Raw genomic sequence first — 22,375 nt, forward strand, 5'->3', positions numbered from 1 at the left:
GGGCAGCCGGCCCTGCTTCTCCAGGAGAGGCTCCTGGGAATCCGGATTACTGCCGTGACCTGGCTTGCAACCTAGCTGACCAGCCCCATGTAGGAAAAAAGCAAGTGTAGCCTTGAAACAAAAGCCTTAGTCGATTGAATCCCGGGTAGCTGCTTTTCTGGCCCGAAGCGCGAGTATTGTGAAGCGGGGTCCGTCTTCCGTGCGGCAGTTTTAACGTATATAATTAAAGTGTCACAGTTGTAAAGCTAAAACCCTAAGCTTGTTAATTTCCGTTGTTGGGCAATGAAGGATCCACTATTTTTTAGTCTTTGCTTCCAGCCCTTCGGAGGCTGTCACACAATAGCTCAAGCCAACTTTAAACCGAAGTTGACCGGGGTCTTCAGAATGCACATAGTGTGGTTTATGTTGGAGTTTGGGTAACTTGGGAAAGCTCTAGTTCTTTATAAAGCCATACTGGGCATTCTTTGGGGGGTGTTCTCTGCTGATTGCTCTTACGAGTTAGTTAGGTGGCTTTTAACAGAGTTTCAGAAATTCTTTCCTTTAGGAGTAGGAACTGCCGAAGTTATGGAGAAAGCTGCTGTCGTTTTCCAGGTTTGCTATAGAAAAAGAATTTATGCCAAGTGTCATTTATGGGCAGCTTGATACTAAAACTTGATGTAACTACATTGTTGCTTAACTGAAAATACAGACAAGTGTAAAAAACACTGAACTAGAGAACTAGTGGTTAAAATCCATTTTCCTAAATCTTAGTGTTTTATTGTCCTTTGTACTAGTAGTCAAAGGATATGTGTTGTTTGCTTGACTCTGCTGCTTGATTCCAGGAACAGGAATTTTTCTTACTTGTGACAACCCTTAAGCTACTCACTGGATCTTTGTGTTACTTTAGATACAAAATTATTTATCCATGTTATTTTTTTTTAAATGTGGAACATGTAAACTAGTGGTAAAGATATGCTTTTATTTAATCTCATCTTGTAAGACTGTCACACAATAGCTCAAGCCAACTTTAAACCGAAGTTGACCGGGGTCTTCAGAATGCACATAGTGTGGTTTATGTTGGAGTTTGGGTAACTTGGGAAAGCTCTAGTTCTTTATAAAGCCATACTGGGCATTCTTTGGGGGGTGTTCTCTGCTGATTGCTCTTACGAGTTAGTTAGGTGGCTTTTAACAGAGTTTCAGAAATTCTTTCCTTTAGGAGTAGGAACTGCCGAAGTTATGGAGAAAGCTGCTGTCGTTTTCCAGGTTTGCTATAGAAAAAGAATTTATGCCAAGTGTCATTTATGGGCAGCTTGATACTAAAACTTGATGTAACTACATTGTTGCTTAACTGAAAATACAGACAAGTGTAAAAAACACTGAACTAGAGAACTAGTGGTTAAAATCCATTTTCCTAAATCTTAGTGTTTTATTGTCCTTTGTACTAGTAGTCAAAGGATATGTGTTGTTTGCTTGACTCTGCTGCTTGATTCCAGGAACAGGAATTTTTCTTACTTGTGACAACCCTTAAGCTACTCACTGGATCTTTGTGTTACTTTAGATACAAAATTATTTATCCATGTTATTTTTTTTTAAATGTGGAACATGTAAACTAGTGGTAAAGATATGCTTTTATTTAATCTCATCTTGTAAGGTTACAGGATTGTTGCAGTTTCAGTAAGAACTCTTCATTCGAGGATCTTATCTCAAGGCAGTAAGTGAAGATGTGATTTGCCTGAGGTCACACAGTAAGACAGTTCTAGTGCTGAAAGTACATTTTAAGTCTCTTAATTTGCGGTATTGTTCTGAGTACCAGAAAATGATTCTGTGTAATAAATAATTTGGAGGGCAAACATATAATCCTAAGCAGACCTTGCAATGCTTGTTAGTACTGATACAGCCGCCTTCTTGTTTTTAATTAAAAGAGCATTTGGAAACTGAGAATCCTGTTTGCAAACTAAAAGCAGAAAATGAGGAAGATTTTTCTTTTTTCCCCCCTGATACCTAAAATGCACTTTTCTGTTTAAACGTGGTAGAGAAGTTTCTAATACTATTGCTCATTTTAAAGTGAGGTTCAGTTTATGGATCATGCAGTTAAGGAAGGGCCATTATGTCCTCTCAGTGTAAGTTCTGTTCTGTGTTTTTCATGTCCTTGCAGCCTGAAGGAGTCAATATGATAGGATTCCTAAATACTAAGGTACCTCCATGTTGCTAATGTTAATGGAGTAGGGGACATAGTTCATTGGAATGTGACTTCATATGAGACCTTCATATCAACTGGTACAAGTTCTGGCCTCAAATGGTATTTGGAATTCCCCCAGAAAGCAAAATGTTTAAGTGCTGAGAGAGAGATGGCTTATTTTAAAATTCTTTGGAAATGGTACTTTGCACAGTGCTTTGTAGAAGTACACGTATAAATGGAGCAAGTGAACCAGAGGAGCACTTGAATTCTTGTTACTTTTCTTTGGGTTTTAACTTTTAGTGGGCTTTTCTCTTTTAGTTCCTAGCAACTTCAACACAAAGCTTTTGAGTAGTTGTTCCTCAGCAATTCTTGCGTAGGGGATTGTGCAATTTTGAGTCTGAAATATGGAACCAAAATGTGACTTTCTGCTTCCATTGAATTTGAACTTTTCGCAGCATACATTTTTTTGCACTTCTAACCCACAGTTTCTTTAATTGGACTTTTTTTTTTAAAATTCCTTGGTTGTATAATGAAGTTTCTCTTGAGTTGATGAAATAATAGCTTTTGAATATATATGTGCCTGTGTGCCTTTCATAGCACTCCGTGTAGTTTTTCAGTCTGTGCGTAGAGCCACATGTAAAAAAATTTCTACGTATGTGAAACACAGAATTTCTGCTTTATGCCATTGTGGGAGTTCTAGCAATTTTATTATCCTAAGCACAGAAAACATTTAAAAGCTTTGTCTTTTTGCACAACTCCAGAAGCTATCGCAGTATTTCAACATTAAATACTAGCTGCTTGTTTTTATAAATTATGTTTAATCACATAAGTAGCTTCAGACTTCCCTGTGTCTCACAAAATCACTAATGTAGTTGCCTTTTTGGAAGTAGAAATATGTTGGAAATTAATTTGCCAAATATACTTATTACGTAATTTTATGCTATACTGCACACAGCTCTTAGTATTTTCAGCATATTTATAGGTTGTTTGATTACCTTCTGCATTTTAATAGTTGGTCTTTTGCTAGTTTCTCCTTTTTGTGCTGAAGCTTGAGAAAGTGTTGTATATAAAAACATTTCTTGATATTACAGAAGTTGTTTTTCTGGGATGACTACCAAGATTCTTCTTACTTATGTTAGAAGTTAACATAGCAAAACATCCAAGTTTTTAATGCATGTTGTGAGCAGAAGACCAATATAAAGCTATCTTTCTCAGGATTCAGTATGTCTGCATTCAGAGAACACCTATTTTAGCTTTTGGTTTTACTTCATTTATTGTTTCAAGAGATGACATTGATGGAAAAGCATTTCACATAACTTGGTGTAAGTCAACTGTTACCACAGTGGGGTTGGTTCTGAAAGTTGAATGAGTCAAACCTGACGTGGTGTCCTAAAAGATTTTTCCCCGAGTATGATTGTTTTACAGGATAGTTTATCTTTTCAAGTGTCAGGTTAAGGTAAGACAAAGTGCAGGTTAAAGTAAAATATAGTAGTGAGAACTTTCATTGTGGATACAGTTCCCTAAGCATATTTCCCTTGCCTGCCTTGGACAGGATGTTGTCTAGAAAATCTATCCCTTGATCATGCATAGATGAACTTTGCCAAGCAATTGGTAATTCCCAATCCCCTTTCAGCGTTTCCTAAATGTTTTAAATGCAAGTCTTTAGCCACTTTTTGTATTCACTTCAGTGGTCAATTTTTCTCATTTTTTTGAACTAGTTTCTGTAAGGTGTAATTGGGCTGTGGTTAGACTTCACATTTTTAGAAAGGAGGAGCGAGAAAGAATTTAACCTATTTTTTTCAGAATGTCAGTTGGGGAATCAAGACTTGAGTTATGAATTGGCATACTCTGTATGATAGGGAGCCTTCTCAGTGTTACAGCTATTGTTTTGGGGAGGGTGGTGTGAGTGAGACAAGACTTCTCAGCAATTAATGAAATTTATGTCTTAAGTAGGCTATTTTAAATTGTTGATTTGATAAAATGTTTAAGCTGTCAATAAATAATAATATCTTTTGCATGTGGCTCATATGGGATAGTTTACAAGCTAGCCTTAAGGTAAAATAAAATACTAGAATGATTTTAAGTTCTGCTTGTCATAGTTCAGTCTTCAGTGGTAATATCACCACTGCTTTAAGGTCATACGTGTTCTTGTCCTAGTTTTCTTGACCAGTGATTCAGCCAAAACCTTTGGAAGGTCCCCATCCAGAAAGCAGAACTACTCTTCTAAGAACGAAAACTCGGTGGAAGAAAGTTTTGAGGATCTGCTCTTGAAGTATAAGCAGATACAATTAGAGCTTGAATACATTAATAAAGATGAAAGACTGGCTTTGAGCAACAGGGAAGAACATGAACAACAAGACAATGATAAAACAGTGGACACTGAGGACCAAGCAACTGTAGAAAATGACAGTATTACAACGGATTCTATTAAAGAAGTATCTCCTGAGGAGAAAAATCCGGTTATAGGCTTTCAGGCATTTGAACTGAAACCTCTCAGACAAAAACTGCCTACTCCAGCTGAGAGAAGCAGATTAAAAAAAGGTAAAGAATGCACGAAGCAGTCATCACAAAAATCTGAAGTCACAGAATCCAGCCAAGGTAAATACTTGTTACTTTAGCTTGTAAAGTTCTTTTTGTTTGCTGTTGTCATACTTTATTAGATGTTGGGGAAATCTTTACTTCAATTAAAATACTAATTTTTATTAAAATGCTACATGTTTTAAATTATAGGAGTGATGTAGTTAATTCCTGTTTTATGTAATTCAAGAAATCGTATAAACATGCTTGGAAGCTTGTTTTTGGTTTTGTGGTGGTTTTGGTTGTGGCTTTTTTTGGGGTTTTTTTTTCAGCTAGTGTATTTTCTTAAGACTACCTGATTAGCAGAAAGGAAGAGGACAAGACTTGAAGGTTTTAATTGCTGTTCACAGCAGAAGTAAATTGTTTTCACTTACAGTTTTGCTTCTGTTTTTCTTTTTTGTTTTTGCAGAACCAAAATGTCAGTGTTTTATAGCTGAACATATAGCATTTAGAGGCATCTTTTTCTCCATTTCATCTTTGTTAGATGTTCTTTTCAGTGTAGCAAGTCTCGATGAGATATTTTCACTAGAATTACTTTGGTCATAATTGATATTAATGACTAGTGAAGAAATCACAGACCAGAAATGGAAAGGATTTGTGGGAGAAATGTAGTTGAAAGGTAGAATGAGTATCTTGTCCAGGTAGTTCTGGAATGCAGGCCAAAGAGTGTGCAAACCAAAATCAAAGAGGTTAGTGAGAAACAAGTTACGGGGTCCAGCTGACCTGTGGTAAAGTCCTTGAGCTTACTTCTTAAGTTGCAGCAAAAAAAAGGCAACGAGTTTAAACTTCCTATTCTGAGGCTTCATCTAATTCTAATAAGTGTTTAGCTAATTTGTCAATGTGTGTGAACTATCAATTTGAGTGGGAAGAGACAAAGTAGTAAATAGATGGGTTAAGAATATAGGTGAGTGATTAGTAGGAGTATGAAAAAATGTAGGACTAGAACACTGAAAGTCAGAATTATTTATATGCAATTTCAAAGTGAGAATTTAGAAGACAAAGCCTGTAAATAAAATGGAAGAGGAAACCAATATTAGTCAAACCACCTCATTTTAGGTATTTCTCCCCCATGCCTTTACCATCAATAGATTATGGTACTCTTTAAGAGGTAGTGTTTAATGGGAGTTATGAGGAAAAAGAGCAGGTCTTGAGCATATAATGAAAACAGTAGTCTGCAGGGAGAGAACATGGCAAGGCAGGAGTAAAAGACAGATCTAAAAAGAAAAACAATCTCAATAAAAGGTCCAACTTTAAAATTTAGAAGCAATGAAGTTGAAAATAAAGATCACATGATAGTGAATATATATATAGAGTGTGCATGTTTAGATTAGTGTCTTTGCACATACATCTTTGAGTATTTTAGTATACCACTCAAATGTATGATGATCTGAAAATGAAAATGATCTGAAAGTAGACTTACGTATGAGTGACTGCTTATGACAATGTAATACAGGCTTCCAAAGTAGAAAAACCCAGCCAACTTCAGTTACTGCAGATCCATGTGTATCAAGTGAGCATGTACTACTGTAGAAGTTGAAGAACTTGTGCTAAAAGTTTGTATCTATTTCTAGAAATAATTTTCTGTGGTTTCACCTGATTTGACAGAAGCTTTACAGTATTCCCTGCTTTCCTTCCTTTCTTACCCATTAGTCTGTTCTGCCTGTGTTGTCCCCTTCTGATTTGGAAGAACATTTTGGTTTGTGTAGTATGTCCCTGCATATGTCTGCATCATGGAAACTGCTATACCATCTCAGTCTCCCTGTATCTATCTTGGCTGAATGGTTTTGATCTTGGCTTAGTGTCTAACTTTTTTGAATTTTCTTTTAGAATACATATGGATGTAGAGAGGTATTATTTTGCTTCCTATTGTATATGTGCTTTTAAAAAACACATGCATGTGCAAGCAGGAAGACCGTCAGCATTTGTTCCATACAATTTTTTTTTTTAGGTATAAAGTTTGGTATATTTTAAACAGCACCTTTCTGAATGTGACTTTTTGTAAAATGCTAGGAAGAGCATAAAAACTGTATGGTGTGCAAACTTACTTTCTGTCAATTTGAATTGTTGGAAGAAATCTCTATTTGAAGAAAGTCCAACAGGAAAAGATATCCAAGCTTCTCTCTAAATGTTTGTTTTGGTCCTCTGGTTCAGATATGCTTATATATGTGTGGTTATATTTACATTTTACAATTATAACTTTGCTAAGCTATTAGGTATAATAGAAGTACATAATAGTATAACATCTTTTATGTATATTAGATAAAATGTAAAATGTTAGTGTATATATGTATCCATACTAGTAATCAAATGGATTTTGGGCAGTCTAATAAATCAATGTGTCAATTATTTAATGTTCAGCAGGAAAGCATTACTGTTTACTATTCATTTCCATAGGATGACTCTAGTCTCATTTGACATGAAATGGAGCAAGTGTGTTGCTGCAGCTTTGGGGCTTTATATTTAATTCTGCAGAAGACTTTCCAGTTACTTAAAATAGCTGCTATGAAATCTGAGATGCTCAGGACAGCAGCTGAAATGAGATGGTAGCATAAAACAGATGGCAATAAGTTGTCTTTTCCATGTGTCTCCAAATCGTGGTTATGTTTATTTTTCCTTCTCTGCCCCTTGGGGAAGTATGTGGCAACTTTAAGACAGAATTATTTAAAAAATGACAAAGCTTGCCTTAGGCTTCTGGCATCATAGTGATGTGGATTTCATCAGATATGCCAAGTTTACATTAAAGTTTGTTATGTGGTCTTACACATATAACTGCTATTCTGTTTTACACTATGTACCAATGATACTGATAAAATGTGTCAGTTAAATTCAGCTCATCTTTCTGATGTAGCTCTATCTCATGAGTAACAACTAGCTCAAAAATATGGTGTTTTCTTTTGAAAGGTACAGAAGACAAAGAGCAAACATCAGTTCGAAAGCTTAGCAGCTCAGATGTTACATCTGAAAAGGTAAGAAAGTACTCCTCTGTAGATAAGGCCTAATTGCATTGTGATACTCTGGCTTTTTCCAAATTGCAGTCCAAGCATGTCGTATTAGTATAAACAGTCCCTTCTTAAGGAATAATACTTAACAGTACAGCAGGATTTTTAAGCTTTCTTGTAGTAAAAATCTTGGGACAGACTTCAGAAGACTGAAAAAAAAAATTTATTAAGTGATGTTTCTTGACTTTTTGTCTTATCCTTTCTTCTCTTTTCTTCTCAAGAAGCTGCTTGATGATGAGGAGGAGATGTCTGAATTGCAACTTAGGCTTCTTGCACTTCAGTCTGCTAGTAAAAAATGGCAGCAAAAAGAGCAACAGGTGATGAAGGAAAGCAAGGAAAAATTGACAAAAACGAAAAGTGTAACACAGAAAGTCAAAGCCAGTACAAAAGCACATTCAACAAAAAAAAGTAGTGCTACAGGTAATGAGTTCAATGTTACTGAAATGACTGTCAATGGCATGACCTCTGAAATGAAAAAGCCCCGAAAAGATAGCATGTTATGTGAAACATTGGGCAGTGAGCATTTAATCCTTCTAAAACCTTGTACAGCTACTCAGAGCTCTTGAAGAATCTAGGATTAGGGGCAACCAATTAGGTAAGGTGGAGTTAATAATGTTTATTTTTATTTAAAGCCAAGCAAGTTTTGAGGAAACAGACAAAGACATCGAAGAAGATGCAGCAGCAAAAGGAGCAAGACAGGCGTCAGAAAGAGGAAGACCAGAGGAAACAAGAGGAAGAAGAGGAGAGAAGGAAAAGAGAAGAAGAAATCAGAAAAATTAGGGACCTCTCAAATCAAGAAGAGCAGTACAATCGATTTATGAAGCTGGTTGGAGGAAAAAGGAGATCAAGAAGCAGGGTAACAAATATGTTATATGGTGGTCAGGTGTTCTGGTTAGGATTTGTGAGTGAGTTCTCTCTTGCCTCTGTTGTGCATATTTTCAGTGTTTACTAAACATTGATTTGCATTCATATAGTGTTAGGCATTCTTTAAACAATCTGATTTATTGGTGTATAGTCTCTGGGCAGGTTTCATTGTGGTATTGTGGCTCCTTCTGGGACAATAAAAGGATTCTACCTGAAGGCATCAGTCTTAGAATGATCAGAACATATTTCACCTAAACACTCAACCTCTGTCGTAGTGAAGATGATCCTTGGGCAGTTTTTTGTGGTCTCTTAACAAGGGTAGTTCAAGTGATCTTAGTAATTGCCATGACAGATTAACAGAACTAATAAAGCATTTTATTATCTTCTGGCATTTCAGAAATAAATAACCATGGCAATTTACCAGATAGCACATAATGGCCTAATAGGTATTTAAAAGTGGCTTCTGTGTATTACGACACCCTCACATCCCCCCAGAGATTCAGTTTTAAAACTGCTTGTTTGTTGAGTCACTACCTGTAGTGGATCTGATTAAAAGGTAATATTGAGTTTGCTCTTTTTGTACCAGCTTAAGTAAATTGTATTTGTGAAGCAATTAGAAGACAAAATTATAAGGGTCTTTAATTTCAATTTATTTGCTCTAAAAGAATAACATAAGACCAGCTAAATAAAATACACTTTTTTGTGTGTTTAGTCTTCAGATACAGACTTTAGATGGTGTTTCGATAAGCAGCCTACAGAGAGTGCTGGAGGCATTTATCAGTATGATAATTATGATGAAGTTGCTATGGATACAGATAGTGAAACTAACTCTCCAGGTAAGACTTATTTACAGTTTTCTTATATGATGATTGGTAAAAATAGTTAACAAATAAGAAATGCGCTATCATTTAGAGGGAAAAAGTATTTCTTCTGAGATGTGACAGAGAGCTAAAATTTTAAGGTAAGCTAATTCTTTCTTGCTTTAACGGTGACTCTTTTTCCTCTCTATCTCTGCTCTTGTGGTATTTAGAAGGTCTTTGAGGGTAGATTGTTCTCATTGCAGTATTGGAGAGTTTAATCTTTTACATCCCAAAGAAGCTGTATAGTAAGCAAGGGCTCCAGGCTGTTGATTGTATAGGCAGCAGCTTTGTAAAAAAAAAAAGGGCCTGCGGGTTCCACTGGACATGAAGTGATGTGAGTCAGCAGGGTGGCTGTGGGTGTTAAAGGTGGGACTGCAGCTTTGAGTTGGAGCACTGTGACTAAATGGGTCGTTGAGGGGAGGCTGTTAAACACTGATGACACTGCATCAGTTTTCTGGTTTCACAGTAGAAGAAGGATAGTGATGTGCTAGGAGGACATTTTTTACTAAGGGAAGCTGTTTTAGGCCTGTTTTTCATAAAGTTCATTGGGGAGTGGGGGACTTAATTTATGGAAAGAGACTGGGAGAACTGAGTTTGTGTTGAGAAGAGAAGGCTAAGGAAGTGTTTTGCTGCAGTCTTTGACTACCTAGTGTGCAGTTAGAGAAGCCAGAGCCAAACTCTTCTGTGCAGTGTGCAATAGAAGGAGAAGGGGCAACACTTGCGTCTTAAAAAAAAAAAAGTTCTGGATAGATAGAAGGGAAAAATGGTCAAACAGTAGAACAGGTTAACTGGAAATGTTGTGATATCTTTGTTCTCAAATATACTTGGAACTCGACTGGGCAAGGTCCTTAGCAACCTGACTTTAGGAGCAGCTCTGCTTTGAGCACCTGTGCTGGGGCATATGCCTTCCAGAGGTCTCTTCCAGCCTAAATATTGACTCTGAGTTTGAAATGTATTTGAGGTATTCAGGTTTTCTTGTTCCATATCAGCATGTGGAGTGTTGAGAGAGCTTCTGTAAGCATATTATTTTATTGGCCATTTTAATTGTCTTGCTTTTCATCTTGCTTTTTTTTTTTCTCTTGCTTTCTTATCAGCCTTTCCTTACACTTTAAGATACTGCATCTGCTGTTTTGGGCATGAAAGCTACATGAATCTCCTCTTGAAGAAACCTTTAGTTTTACATTTCAGAATTTAGTGTCAGCTGTGCATTTAGTGTGCTTCTGTCCTAATTTGTACTTCTGATAGCCAGTGATCTGGAGACTGTGTTGAAATATCTGGTTTAAAAAGGTAGATTCTTGAAAATTAAAAGAGGGGTGAATAATTTGGAATCACTACATTAGTAGTACTGTTTGACTGTACTTGTATTTTGTATGCGAAATAGAAAAAGGACAGGTAGGTACTCTTTTTGTACACAAATAGGTAAGAAATAAATGCATTGTGCTGTTTCTCATGTTACCTTTCAAATTGGTGCCTAGTAAAAAATATTTGTAATTTCCTTCTGCTGCACTAAATCTGTTGAAGTATAAGCATAAGTTGGTGTTTAGTAATTACCTTTCAGATTCCTTACACTTGAGAATTTTTTTAATTGCAGCTGCTTCTCCAGTGCAACCTCCTTTCTTTGAGTGTCCAATAGGATACTTTCCACCTCCAGTACCACCAATTTCCTTGCCACTGCCACCTCCAATTCCGGTAAGTAACCTTGAAAGGAGTGTGGTTTTGAAAATACTGATCATTCTTATTTTGTATCTTATTTTTAATGCTAAAGTTAGGATTAAATTTAGATTCTGTTTTTGATGCAGTTATCTGTTTGGTGTTTCTCTTGAACTATCTGCTAGACTTTTAAAACTCTTTATTTCAGCTATTTTTTGACTGGATGAATTCCTGTTTAATGGAAGTTCTCCCTATTGAGCTAAGATTTTCTCTTCATTGTTCGAGCTCTGCTATTTTGTAACAAAGTAAAAATACATAAAGAAAAATAATGAATTAGAATTGCTAGCATAAGGCAATTTTACCTCTTCCCTCTAGGCCACGCATGTAGATACGATTATTCTGGCTTGGTACCTAGGGGAGAAAATAACAATAAAAAATGTAACTCGTCGCAGTTCTCCTTTCAAACTGCATTTTTACTGTACATTGTCTTGTCTTCTCACCTAAGAGTCCACCCGGAAATTGAATTAATGTAGTTTTTTTCTTACCACATTCCGTTAACTTTCTTAGTGAAGCAGTAGAAAGTTGCCATTCCCTGCTGTGATGGCTTCTGAATTTTTGATTAATGGAAACTAACTTTGTTAGCCAAGACAAAGTCATAAAACTGTTTGACTAGTTTTTCAAGCGATGTGAACCTATCTGGTCAGCCACATTTCTGTGGCTAGACTACACCTGGTTCTGAAGTCTTATTTATGTTTAGTTTGTATGTCTGTAATACTTTAATATCCCAATGTAACCTTGTTACTTCCATTACTTTATTTGACTAACTACTATTATGCAGCAGCCATTGACAGTGATTAAATCATTACAAAGTAGTAGTAATTTTCACATTTCAAACCCCCATTTTCCTTTTTATCTTAGCCTGTACCGTCCTTGAGCCAGCTTTATGTGGAGGGTATTTCTTGTATTTCTCTTGAGCCCACTCCACCTCTTCCACCACTTCCCCCTGAAGAGCCTGAACAGCCACCAAAACCTCCATTTGCTGATGAAGAAGAGGAAGAGGAGATGCTCTTAAGAGAAGAATTACTCAAGTCTCTAGCTAACAAACGAGCTTTCAGATCTGAGGTACTCCATTGAATGTAAACCTCTAGATGGCAATCTTGACCAAAATTTAAATGTGAACTGCTAAGTGAGGATTACAGGCTATTTTCATGGGGCCTTTCTATGACTTTAAAATAGTAAAATTCTCTTGAGTTTCTGTCACCCTCTGCCCCCCAAAAGAAACTGAAACAAAAGTAATCCTGGAACACCATTTGAATTGCAAATTGCAGCTTGTCTTTTATGTCTGAAGGGAACATGAAACTCCAAAGTACTGAAAAATAGTAATGGGGATTTTATTTTCTGCTAAAAAGGTTTATTATTTATCATCTGTTGCTAAGAAAGATGTTTAACTTTTGTTTCAACTGGGTAGCAAATGAGTTAGAGGAGGTTACCTGGTTTGGTTTTTGTTGGTTTGTTTTTTTAGATCTGAGAAGCAATGTTGTTGTTTTGAAAAATGAAATAGGTATTGGACCTATAGGTCTTTTGCAGTTGATCTGTGGAAAAACTAGCATGTTCTTCTGTACCTTTTTGATTATTGCAGAATTGCATGATTTGTTTAATATTTTTGGATAGTCTACCTAAATCACAATTTCAAGACGTGTATGGAACAATCTCATTTATGCTCAGGTCTTTCAAAGTATGTGTGTATAGCGTGTGTTTTAATGACTGTATTTTTGTTCTGTTTTGTTAGGAAACTTCAAGTAACAGTGGTCCACCTTCCCCTCCTGTTCCAGATAATTTTCAGTCTGTGCCAAGAAGCAATTTGACTGCTGTCAGTATTAATACTGTGTCTCAGCCACGGGTACAAAATACAAAGTTTGTTAGAGTACCAAGACCTCCGCGAGCAGTTATAACAGTAAGGAAATATTGGTGCTTTCTATTAATAAGGCTGTGAATGGATGTAGTCCTCAGTGCAAGTGAACAGCAGACTTGAGGTTTTCTAGGGATACAGTAGGGAATGGTGGAGCTTCAATAAAACATTTGAAATACTAACAACTTTGATAGTCCAGATGCTCTTCTAGAAGGGATTTTACACTGAAGTAAGAATTGACAGCTTTAAGAATGTATCAAAAGACACCAGCACTCACTGGACAGAAAAGACATTGTAAATATACTTAATTTATTTTCCAAATTAGCACAGACTAAAAGGTGCTGTTTAGTGGTAGCTGAGACAGTCTAATCACTGTTAGCCAAAAACAGGTGCTCTTTCTCCTACTCCTGGCCAGATGGTGTCTCTTTTAAGCCGGGATCTGCAGCATCAGTCCTGTTGATTAATTTATTTAACATGTTAAACTTGCTAGAAGACTAATCGTGGAGGGGAAAAGATACTTTTCCTTCTACTTGAGTTTTTTCAGTGAACAGTGTGAGCATCAAGGCTAGCACAAAAGTGGTGGCAGATGGCATGTCTGTGTGCGTGGGTAGAAGCTGGAGGAGAGTATTCTCCTCTTCAGGCAGCAGCAGACTTGATTACGTTAACTCAAGCCGTAATTTGTAGCTTGACCTTCATTTGAGTGGTCGTGGGAGGTATGCGCAGCTAGCATTTGATTTGTGATGTCTGCAGTCTCCTTGGATTGTTGGAAATGTATTATAAAAACATATTTGCCTGTGTGATGCCAGACTGGAAGCCCGTGTACTTTACTGTTCTGCTTATAGCAGTGAACCATATAGAGTGGATAGTTTGTCATTATTTTAACAAAACATCTTACAAAGCTTTATTTGGTGTAGCTCTTTCCCATGCAGGTTCACTAACAAATAGTATAATTGAGTCCATCCACGGACAGACAAAGCTACATTGTCTCTAATAAACCAATTATTTAAAACTACAATTGAAGGAATATGTAGTGTCAGGCTATTGTATCACTTAGATACTAACTGTACCTGGCCAACAGGTTTCTTGTAAATTCAGGCTGTATGATCACTTGGTCGCCTGGTGCCATAACGAAAAAAAAGCTCAAGATGGCAGAATGAGTATTCATTCTAAGGCCTTCTTTCCTTGCTGTAGGAAACTTGTGCTCTTCAGCTTAAAGTGGATGAATTTTTTTTTTTTTTTTTTCTGTACCAGCCTTCTAAATCTACTTCAAATTCTAGATAAACTTGAGTTTATCAATTTGGGCATGCTTGTATCCTATAATCATTACACATTTATTTATATTCTCATGTTAAATACTAAACCTATTCTGAAAAAAAACCTCCTTAAGTTACCACATAGTCTATTGTCCTGATAGTTTCTATATAACTGCTGTTACATAAATGAAGGAGAACACATTACTGGGGACTTGTTTTAGTCACATAATACATGTCTCTTATAATCTGTGCTGTTGAAAGGTATTATGTAAACGTTAAAAAAACTGCGACTGAAGTGTGGTGCCTGTTGCTAATGACAGTTGGCTTAGTTAAAGCTGAGAGATTAATACCTTGTATTTGAATCTGGCTTGGATAGTGTCTTTTTTACAAAAATTATTATAGGAACAAAGCATTTTGTGTTTATTAATATTTTTTCAAATAGTTTGGGTTATGGAGTATTTAAAATAAGATAGGTATCTGTTAAAGAAATTATGGCCAAATACTTTTTAAAGGAGACAAGTCACAAGGTATTTTTGTCTTCTGTGAAAACAATATAAATTGCTCCTGTTAGTTTAAGCTCTTGTGAAATAATTTGTATTGAACACTTATGCTTTTTTTCCTTTTGTAGCATTTCATATTTCTTACTAGAGCTTCAAAAGTGAACTAATGAGAACTTTGTTTTGAACTTAAAAATGGATAGGTTTTCTGTGAGCAGTGCTGGATATAGCCAGAAATGTAAAATTCACAAAGATTTAGAAAATACAGATTCTTCAAGTTTTGGAAGTCTAGCTTCATGGTTTTGGGGTCTTGATAGCTTTTGAGCGCTTGAGTGTGCTGTACCATATTTCAGAAGAGGTTTTAACTTTACAAACCTTGTTATTTGTTCTGTGGAGCTGAGGATCTCTGCATAATGAAATAGCCCAGAGATACTAGTTCGCTTTTTCAATGACATCTTGAACCCTTTTTCAAAGTAGTCATAGTCGCTCAGGGTTTTGTTCACTACAGATTGAAAATATGTCTCAGAGCGTTGTGGAGAGATCCTGTGTTACAGCTGAGGCTGCAGTAGGAGCTAATCTTACTGAAGGTAGTGTGATGGTAGTTGCCTGGTGTTACTTTACTGATTGTTAAACATTTTGTTGAACTACATGAAAAAATAACACCTGGGGAAAAAACACCTGGAGAAACCTCACTTAGACCCTCTCCACTATCAGCTTTTCTCCTAGAAGAAAAGCAGGGAAGGCAGTTAGAGATGGTCTGCCCTATACAACTGTGCCAAAAACAGCTTGGCGGCTTTGGTCTTTTCATACCAAGAGACAGTGATAGGGTAGGAGTGTATTGAGCATTTGAAGATGAGAAGGGTGAGTTGCTTTGCATGATTAATTGAGGTTTCCATGGGGCTACTGCCAGAGAATATTTGAGGAAAGGACCAGTGCCTTATTCTGTGCTTTTGCACCAATATAAATTGGAACTGTGCCTGTCTCTACTGTGGTGGTGCAAAAGTGATGCTGTAGTACATTCAGAAGTAGTAGATACAATCCTTATTTTAAGCACTGTCTAAGACGAGAATATCAGATATCAGGTAGGGTTTTTCCATGGAGTGTGTGCTTTAAAGAACACTTAAAACTTTGGAGGGTGAGCTAAAGGTTAAATGTATAACTGTAATTATCCAGACTTACTGGGTGATAGGAAGAGCAGTCCTGGAAATGTGAACTAAGTTGCTTCTTTCCAAGCAGTAACTCCAGAGCATTTGAGGTTAACTAAGTTGTCTGCTTTTTTCTGCATCTTTCTTTGTGCAGGAATTGGCAGTCATCAGATCTTCAGTGAGTTGTTTTGGTTGATGATGTTGGCAAAAAAAGATTAATCTTGTTTCATTTGTTCTTTATGTACTTCTGGTGTTCTGCCTATTCTAACTGCCTGAGGAGCTTACTGTAAGGTCACCTAAGTATAACTGTGGGACAAGAGGCATCACAGCTGTTTCGCAAAAAGATGAGGGAGTTCTGGTATGTCTGCCACAGCATTTCTAATGCAGACTTGAGTGATTTTCACCTCTCGTTACTTAAAAAACATCTTTGCAAATGGCAGATGATAGTTTTCAGTTCAGTTGAAATAATGACCTATAGGAGTCAAAGGTTTGAGATCTGTATGCTTTGGCCATGGAGATGCAAATATGTTGCAGGTAACTTGGGAGCAGGTTGAAAATGCTGGTGGACTTACATGTTATATCTAACAATCTCATAGCGAGATGCGTAAACACTGAGGTTTTTTCTTAAAATATGAAATTGGTCTGCAGTGATAACAAAATGAGTTAACCTCCTTTTTCTCTTCTAGTAAATATGTGCAGTTGTATGTCTCTTAACTACTACTTGCTATATTTTATTTTTTTTTCATTCTTATAGCTTCCAAAACACAAGTCTGTTGTGGTTACGTTAAATGATTCAGATGATAGTGAGTCTGATGGAGAGCCATCTAACTCAACTAACAGTGTGTTTGGAGGACTAGAATCTATGATAAAAGAAGCAAGGAGAAATGTTGAGGTAAACACTTTCAGCATTTAATAGGTTTATTTTGTGGTTGTTTCACTTTAAACATGAAATTTAAACTTTAGATTTTGGCCAAGAAATAGTGGATTACATCAGAAGGAGACAATTTGGATTGTGCAAGCTAATTAAAATTATATTTTGGTTAAGATGGTATCCTGAAGATAGAATTTGTAATATGCTTCAGTTTCATTTTTCAATTAAAATTCAATGCGTCTTTAATTACTAGCAAAAAATACTGGATTAAAAGATCATCTTAGCCTGGAACAGCTTTTAAGTTTGTGCTGAAATGCATCTTAAAAATACTGGTTAATAGCTGTATTTTAAACTAGTGCAGCTAGTATTGACTTGAACCTTGTTGTCACAGGCCTCAAAAATCAAAGCCCCTCCAAAATCAGAAAAAGAAAATGATCCAATGAGAACTCCAGAGGCTCTTCCAGAAGATAAGAAGATAGAATACAGACTCTTAAAAGAAGAGATTGCCAGGTACAACTGAGTTTTATTGTTAAAGTAAAATGTGTGTTCTTTATAGTCCTTTACTAGTCTATTTTTGTAACTGGAAGGAAAATTTGAGCTTTAAAACTTTGATATTACCTGCAGGTAGTTGATTCAGTTGTGGAAATTCTTTTAACATAATCTTGTTTTGCTACTTTTTTGAAAAGTATGAAACTATTGGCAGTACACATTAAAACGAATGTTGAAGCTACTGAGTATCTTTGCTTTTAACATCTGTTTTAGTCGAGAGAAGCAACGCTTAATTAAGTCTGATCCACTGAGGAACAATTCGTCTCCTGCAAATTCTGATGGTGAAGTTGATGGAATTGGGAGAATAGCCGTAGTGACAAAACAAGTGACAGAAGCAGAAGCAAAGCTTAAGAAAAACAGGTATATATTTCACTGTCATAAATCCTACTTTGTTTGCTTAGCAGGATGAAAATAGTAAATAATCTTTTTGAATGTGTATGATTTAAAGTATAGCAGACGACTGGTTTTCAGTCGTCTGGAACTATTAAGTCTTGAATACTTTTGCTGTACAAAAGGAATTGTGTTGCAGTGTCAGTGTGGTGTTTGGTGGTAACTTTTAAGCGTGATTTGTCATGCTCTTTTCGGCTTTGTTGTTAGGAGTAGAATATAATCTGGGCCTCCTAAAAGCTCTGAAATACAAAAAAAAGTGTCCTTTTCACTACTTGGTATGTTCTGAGGGTAGTATGTTTCAGTAGTATATGCCTGGTACAAATTAAGAATGAGTGTTTCAGCAGAATAGGTATGCTGTTTGAAACTTTTCCTGTGTGCCTTTTCCATGTTTCTCCCCCATCTAAATTACTGTGGAAAACACATGTTTTGCACCCTTCTCTGCTGCTTTTGCCACTTGATTATTTCTGTGCGGTCTTGTGAACAAACTGGTTCCTGGTCAGACATACATTTAAGGACATTATTCTGCCTTGCCTTTATTCACAGCCATCTAAGTCTTTATCTTGCTTCCTTTAGTGCATGGCATTTTGTATTTTATTACTCTGCTATTGTGCCATAGAACTACAGCTTTAGCACCTTCTTCTAGTTTATGTATGTGCCCTAAGGAAGAATTGGGCTGTAAAGTAGCAGAAGGGGAGAACATCAATGGTTTGCATGTACTATTATTAAAAATAGTATTACATTAAAAAATAGTATTAAAAATTTAAAAAGCTGAAAAATTTGGGAGGAAGAATGCCAGGCACCAGTATAGGTTAGGTAGGGGTGGACCTGCTGGAAAACAGTTCTGAGAAGGATCCTGGTGGGCAGTAAATTATCCATGAGCCAACAATGTGCCTTTGCTGCCAAGAAGGTCAATGCAGTCTTGGGTTGCATAAGGAATACTGTGGCCAGTAGGTTGAGGGACATAATTCTCCCCCTCTACTCTGCCCTGGGGAGGCCACATCTGGAATACTGTGTCCAGTTCTGTGCTCCCCAGTTCAAGAGATACAGGGAACTATTGGAGAGAGTCCAGCAGAGGGCAACAAAGCTGATTGGGGGACTGGAACATCTCTCTTACAAAGAAAGGCTGAGAGAGCTGGGACTCTTTAGCCTGGAAAAGAGAAGGCTGAGACCTTATGAGTGCTTCTAAGTATCTGAACGGTGGGTGCAAGGGGGATGGAGCCAGACTTTTTTCAGTAGTTCCCAATGACAGGACAAGGGGCAAAGGGCACAAGCTAGAACATGGGAAGTTCCATCTGAACATGAGGGAAAACTTTATGGTGAGGGTGACAAAGCACTGGTACAGGCTGCTCAGGGAGTTTGTGGAGTCCCCTTCTCTGGAGATACTCAAGACCTGCCTGGATGCAGTCCTGAGTAATGTGGTCTAGGCAATCCTGCTTTAGCAGAGCAGTTGGACTAGAAGATCTCTAGAGGTCCCTTCCAACTCTTGACAGTTCTGTGATTCTGTGAGATACACATCACTTGGTTACCTTCACCTGTCCTCATAACTAGAATGCTTTCATCTTCTTTATACTGACATGCTGAACTTGGGGTACTGAAATCTGCTGTATGTACTACCAGTATTTATTGTCTCATGGGTGTTAAGACTATCTTGAGAAACTTAAAATGTTGTTTGAAAAGTGAAAAAGCTGGGTTCTTAAATTACTAGGGTTTCAGAGAAGCAGTGGTAGCTCTGAGAAATGTTCCTTTGGAAAAAAATAATTGCTACATTTGTTTTCTACTTTTAGAATTCTGTTGATGAAGGATGAATCTGTCTTGAAACATTTGTTGCAACAAGAGGCCAAGAAGAGAGAGAATGTTCGGATTGCTGAGAATAAGATTAACAAACTGGCTGAACAGCTACAAGCTACGGAGAAGATCTTGAATGCTAATAAGATGTTTCTCAAGAAGCTTCAAGAACAAGTAACTTCAATTTTCAAACATTTGTTTCTTAGAGCTGGAAATCTTGAAATGGGAAACCTGACTTTTGGAGGCAGTAGGCTTTCTTTGCATTGATCATGAGTTCCCATGTCTTTTCTGAATATAATATGTGGTCATATCTGAAAATTTGCATCTTAATTTAGTACTTTTTTCTTTTTTCAGATTCATAAAGTTCAACAACGAGTTACAGTAAAAAAAGCTCTGGCATTAAAGTATGGGGAAGACCTTGCTCGTGCAAAAGCAGTAGCAAGTAAGGAAATTGGGAAACGAAAGCTGGAGCAGGATCATCTTGGAGTAAGTGTTGCATGCTCTTAAATCATGCTGTACTTGAGAAACAGAAGCAATTTTGATTAGGAAGATTAAAATGGTATTTTGTGGAAATAGATGGACATTTCAAAAGCACTGTAGGAATCTTACTGTTGGTTTCCTGTATTTTTGAGAATTCAACAGAAAAAGCATAAATAATTGAAAAAAGAAAACTGTTCAAAGCCTATGCTTCTGTGCTTGGGAATTAATAGATAAAGAATAAGAGGAGCTGTATGTGTGGAAAGGAAGGAAATACTTCACTGTCTGTAGACATCAGTGATCTTGTTAAAACTATCTAGCAAAGATGCTGAAATGGGAATCTGATCTTTTGAAAAACAAAATACAGAAAAACAAAACTAAAATACTTCTCAATTTTTCTTTTGTGTCTTTGTGCATGGTTGTTGTATAGATCATCTTTTAAATGTGGCCAGAACTTCTGTTGAAGCCCTGTACATGATGTAGGGTAATACTTAACTGAAAAACTTGGCAGTTGAATTGTGGCAAAACCTTTCATGGTTTTCCTGCTGTTTGTTGTAATTTTTTGGCAAGAGTTTATATTTTAAACTCTGAATTAAATATCTTGCCCATGATTCATTTACCTCTTCGTCAATAAATCAGCAAATGTGAAAATTAAAGGGATTTTTTTTTTTCAGCCAAACAAAATGTTGAAGTTGGAGAGCTCCCCTGCATCAAGTCCAAAAAAACATTCAGCAGAATTGATTGCATTAGAGAAAAAACGACTGCAGCAACTGGAGTATGAATATGCTTTAAAGATTCAGAAACTGAAAGAGGCCCGTGCACTTCAAACCAAGGAACAATCAAATATTGCACCTCATGCAGAAGAAGAATCTGAGTTTACATTACCTCAGCCATCACTTCATGATCTTACACAGGATAAATTGTCTTTGGACAGTGAAGAAAACTACTTTGATGATGAAGTTTTATCTAATTCAAACCGAGAACGAAGAAGATCTTTCAGAGAATCTAATTCTTTCACTAAACCAAATCTTAAACATATGGACACTCCAAAACAAGAAACTAAAAACAAACTTTCTAAAAAAGCATCAGAGGAGCCTGAGTTGTTCCTTGGGTTGAATATTGATGAACTGAAAAAACTTTATGCGAAAGCTGACAGCTTGAAAGAGCTGCTAGTGAAAAGTACTGCCTTTATAGTACCTCAGGAAGATCTGTTGCATGGTCAGGTAAGTGCTTTTAAAACTAAGTATAGAGGTTGCCTTTATTAGGTGGTATCGATTGCAGTTGCTTTATATCTTTTTATCTGTTTCCTAGGAAATTTCCGTGGACATGGATTTTGTTACATCACAAAACAAAAAAACTGAAGTGAAACCATTTCCATTTCGACCGTATCATAGTCCTCTTCTAGTATTTAAATCCTACAGGTATGAAGACTGTAGCACCTCTTTGGCTTCTGTGTATATGGGTTCTTGTTCAAGTGTTTTTCACTGGTCTTCCTTGATACTCAGGCATGTACAGAAAGACAGGTTACTGTTAGAAACCTGACTATCCACAAACCATTTTTTCTAGTTTAGGGAACTTAATTATTTTAGTTAGTTTTTCTGGGATGTAGGAGTCACTAGCTTTTGCGTAGTATGCTGCTTTTATGTTGCATTGCATACTCTTTCTTGCAACTGGATTGTTGTGTGGTATAACTAAATAAAATAAAAAGTAGTTAAGTATTTGAAAACAGGATTTTTATATCCAATATGAAGCAATCTAAAATCCAGGAAAAAAAAATTACAGAAGCATATTTCAATTATGCCATGTTTAAACTTGCCTAGGATTTACATTGCCTGCGTCGAGATTGAGCCAATAATCTATTTTTGGGTTTCTGCTCAGTGGAAAGAGGCGTGACCACAGAGATCCATTTTTATTTAAAATAGACACCTGCAAGTGTATCAATTTGACAGATATGTCTTTTGACTGAAGAGAGCTTTATTTCTACACATCAGACTTTTATTTTCTAAAAGTTAAAGAGTTTAAATGGGAGCACTTGAACGCTACGCTTTGGGTTTTTTATTTCTATATTCTTAAGCAGCAAAAGGTGGAGAATACATCAAAGGAGTATTCATTTTATCTTCTTGTATGTTAAGAACTTCAATTCCTTAAGGAGCAAGAAGTCACAAAATTAAGACTTAAGCTGAGGATTTAAAACAATCATTGGCTTCTCCACTCAGCCTGATTTTGTTTACATTTTCTAAAATCTGAGATGGATTTTTTGCACTTTTTTCAGGTCAATCTTTAACAGTTCTATTTGTACTTCCACTTGAAATTGATCTTGCACTGACTAGACCATAAGCGTGTTTTTTCTAGAACTGAACTAAAATTGTATTTCAGCTGTTTGCTTTCCCT

At 36.5% G+C, this 22,375-nt stretch overlaps 1 protein-coding gene across 1 annotated transcript in view; it reads left to right on the forward strand.

The window, feature by feature from the left end:
• The window catches only part of ZFC3H1 (zinc finger, C3H1-type containing), a 43,235-nt gene that overhangs the window by 1,002 nt on the left and 19,858 nt on the right, over positions 1–22,375 (forward strand). Inside the window, exons 2-16 of the mRNA XM_009997756.1 lie at positions 4,316–4,756; positions 7,637–7,701; positions 7,956–8,154; positions 8,367–8,590; positions 9,311–9,434; positions 11,050–11,147; positions 12,027–12,230; positions 12,898–13,062; positions 16,667–16,804; positions 17,175–17,293; positions 17,546–17,692; positions 19,507–19,681; positions 19,862–19,993; positions 20,659–21,207; positions 21,296–21,405. Coding sequence (XP_009996058.1) covers positions 4,316–4,756; positions 7,637–7,701; positions 7,956–8,154; positions 8,367–8,590; positions 9,311–9,434; positions 11,050–11,147; positions 12,027–12,230; positions 12,898–13,062; positions 16,667–16,804; positions 17,175–17,293; positions 17,546–17,692; positions 19,507–19,681; positions 19,862–19,993; positions 20,659–21,207; positions 21,296–21,405 — 2,890 coding nt within the window. The remainder of the gene's footprint in view (positions 1–4,315; positions 4,757–7,636; positions 7,702–7,955; positions 8,155–8,366; positions 8,591–9,310; positions 9,435–11,049; positions 11,148–12,026; positions 12,231–12,897; positions 13,063–16,666; positions 16,805–17,174; positions 17,294–17,545; positions 17,693–19,506; positions 19,682–19,861; positions 19,994–20,658; positions 21,208–21,295; positions 21,406–22,375) is intronic.

The sequence above is a fragment of the Chaetura pelagica genome, unplaced genomic scaffold, assembly GCF_000747805.2.
Source record: "Chaetura pelagica isolate M959 unplaced genomic scaffold, ChaPel_1.0 scaffold314, whole genome shotgun sequence".
NCBI lineage: Eukaryota > Metazoa > Chordata > Aves > Apodiformes > Apodidae > Chaetura > Chaetura pelagica.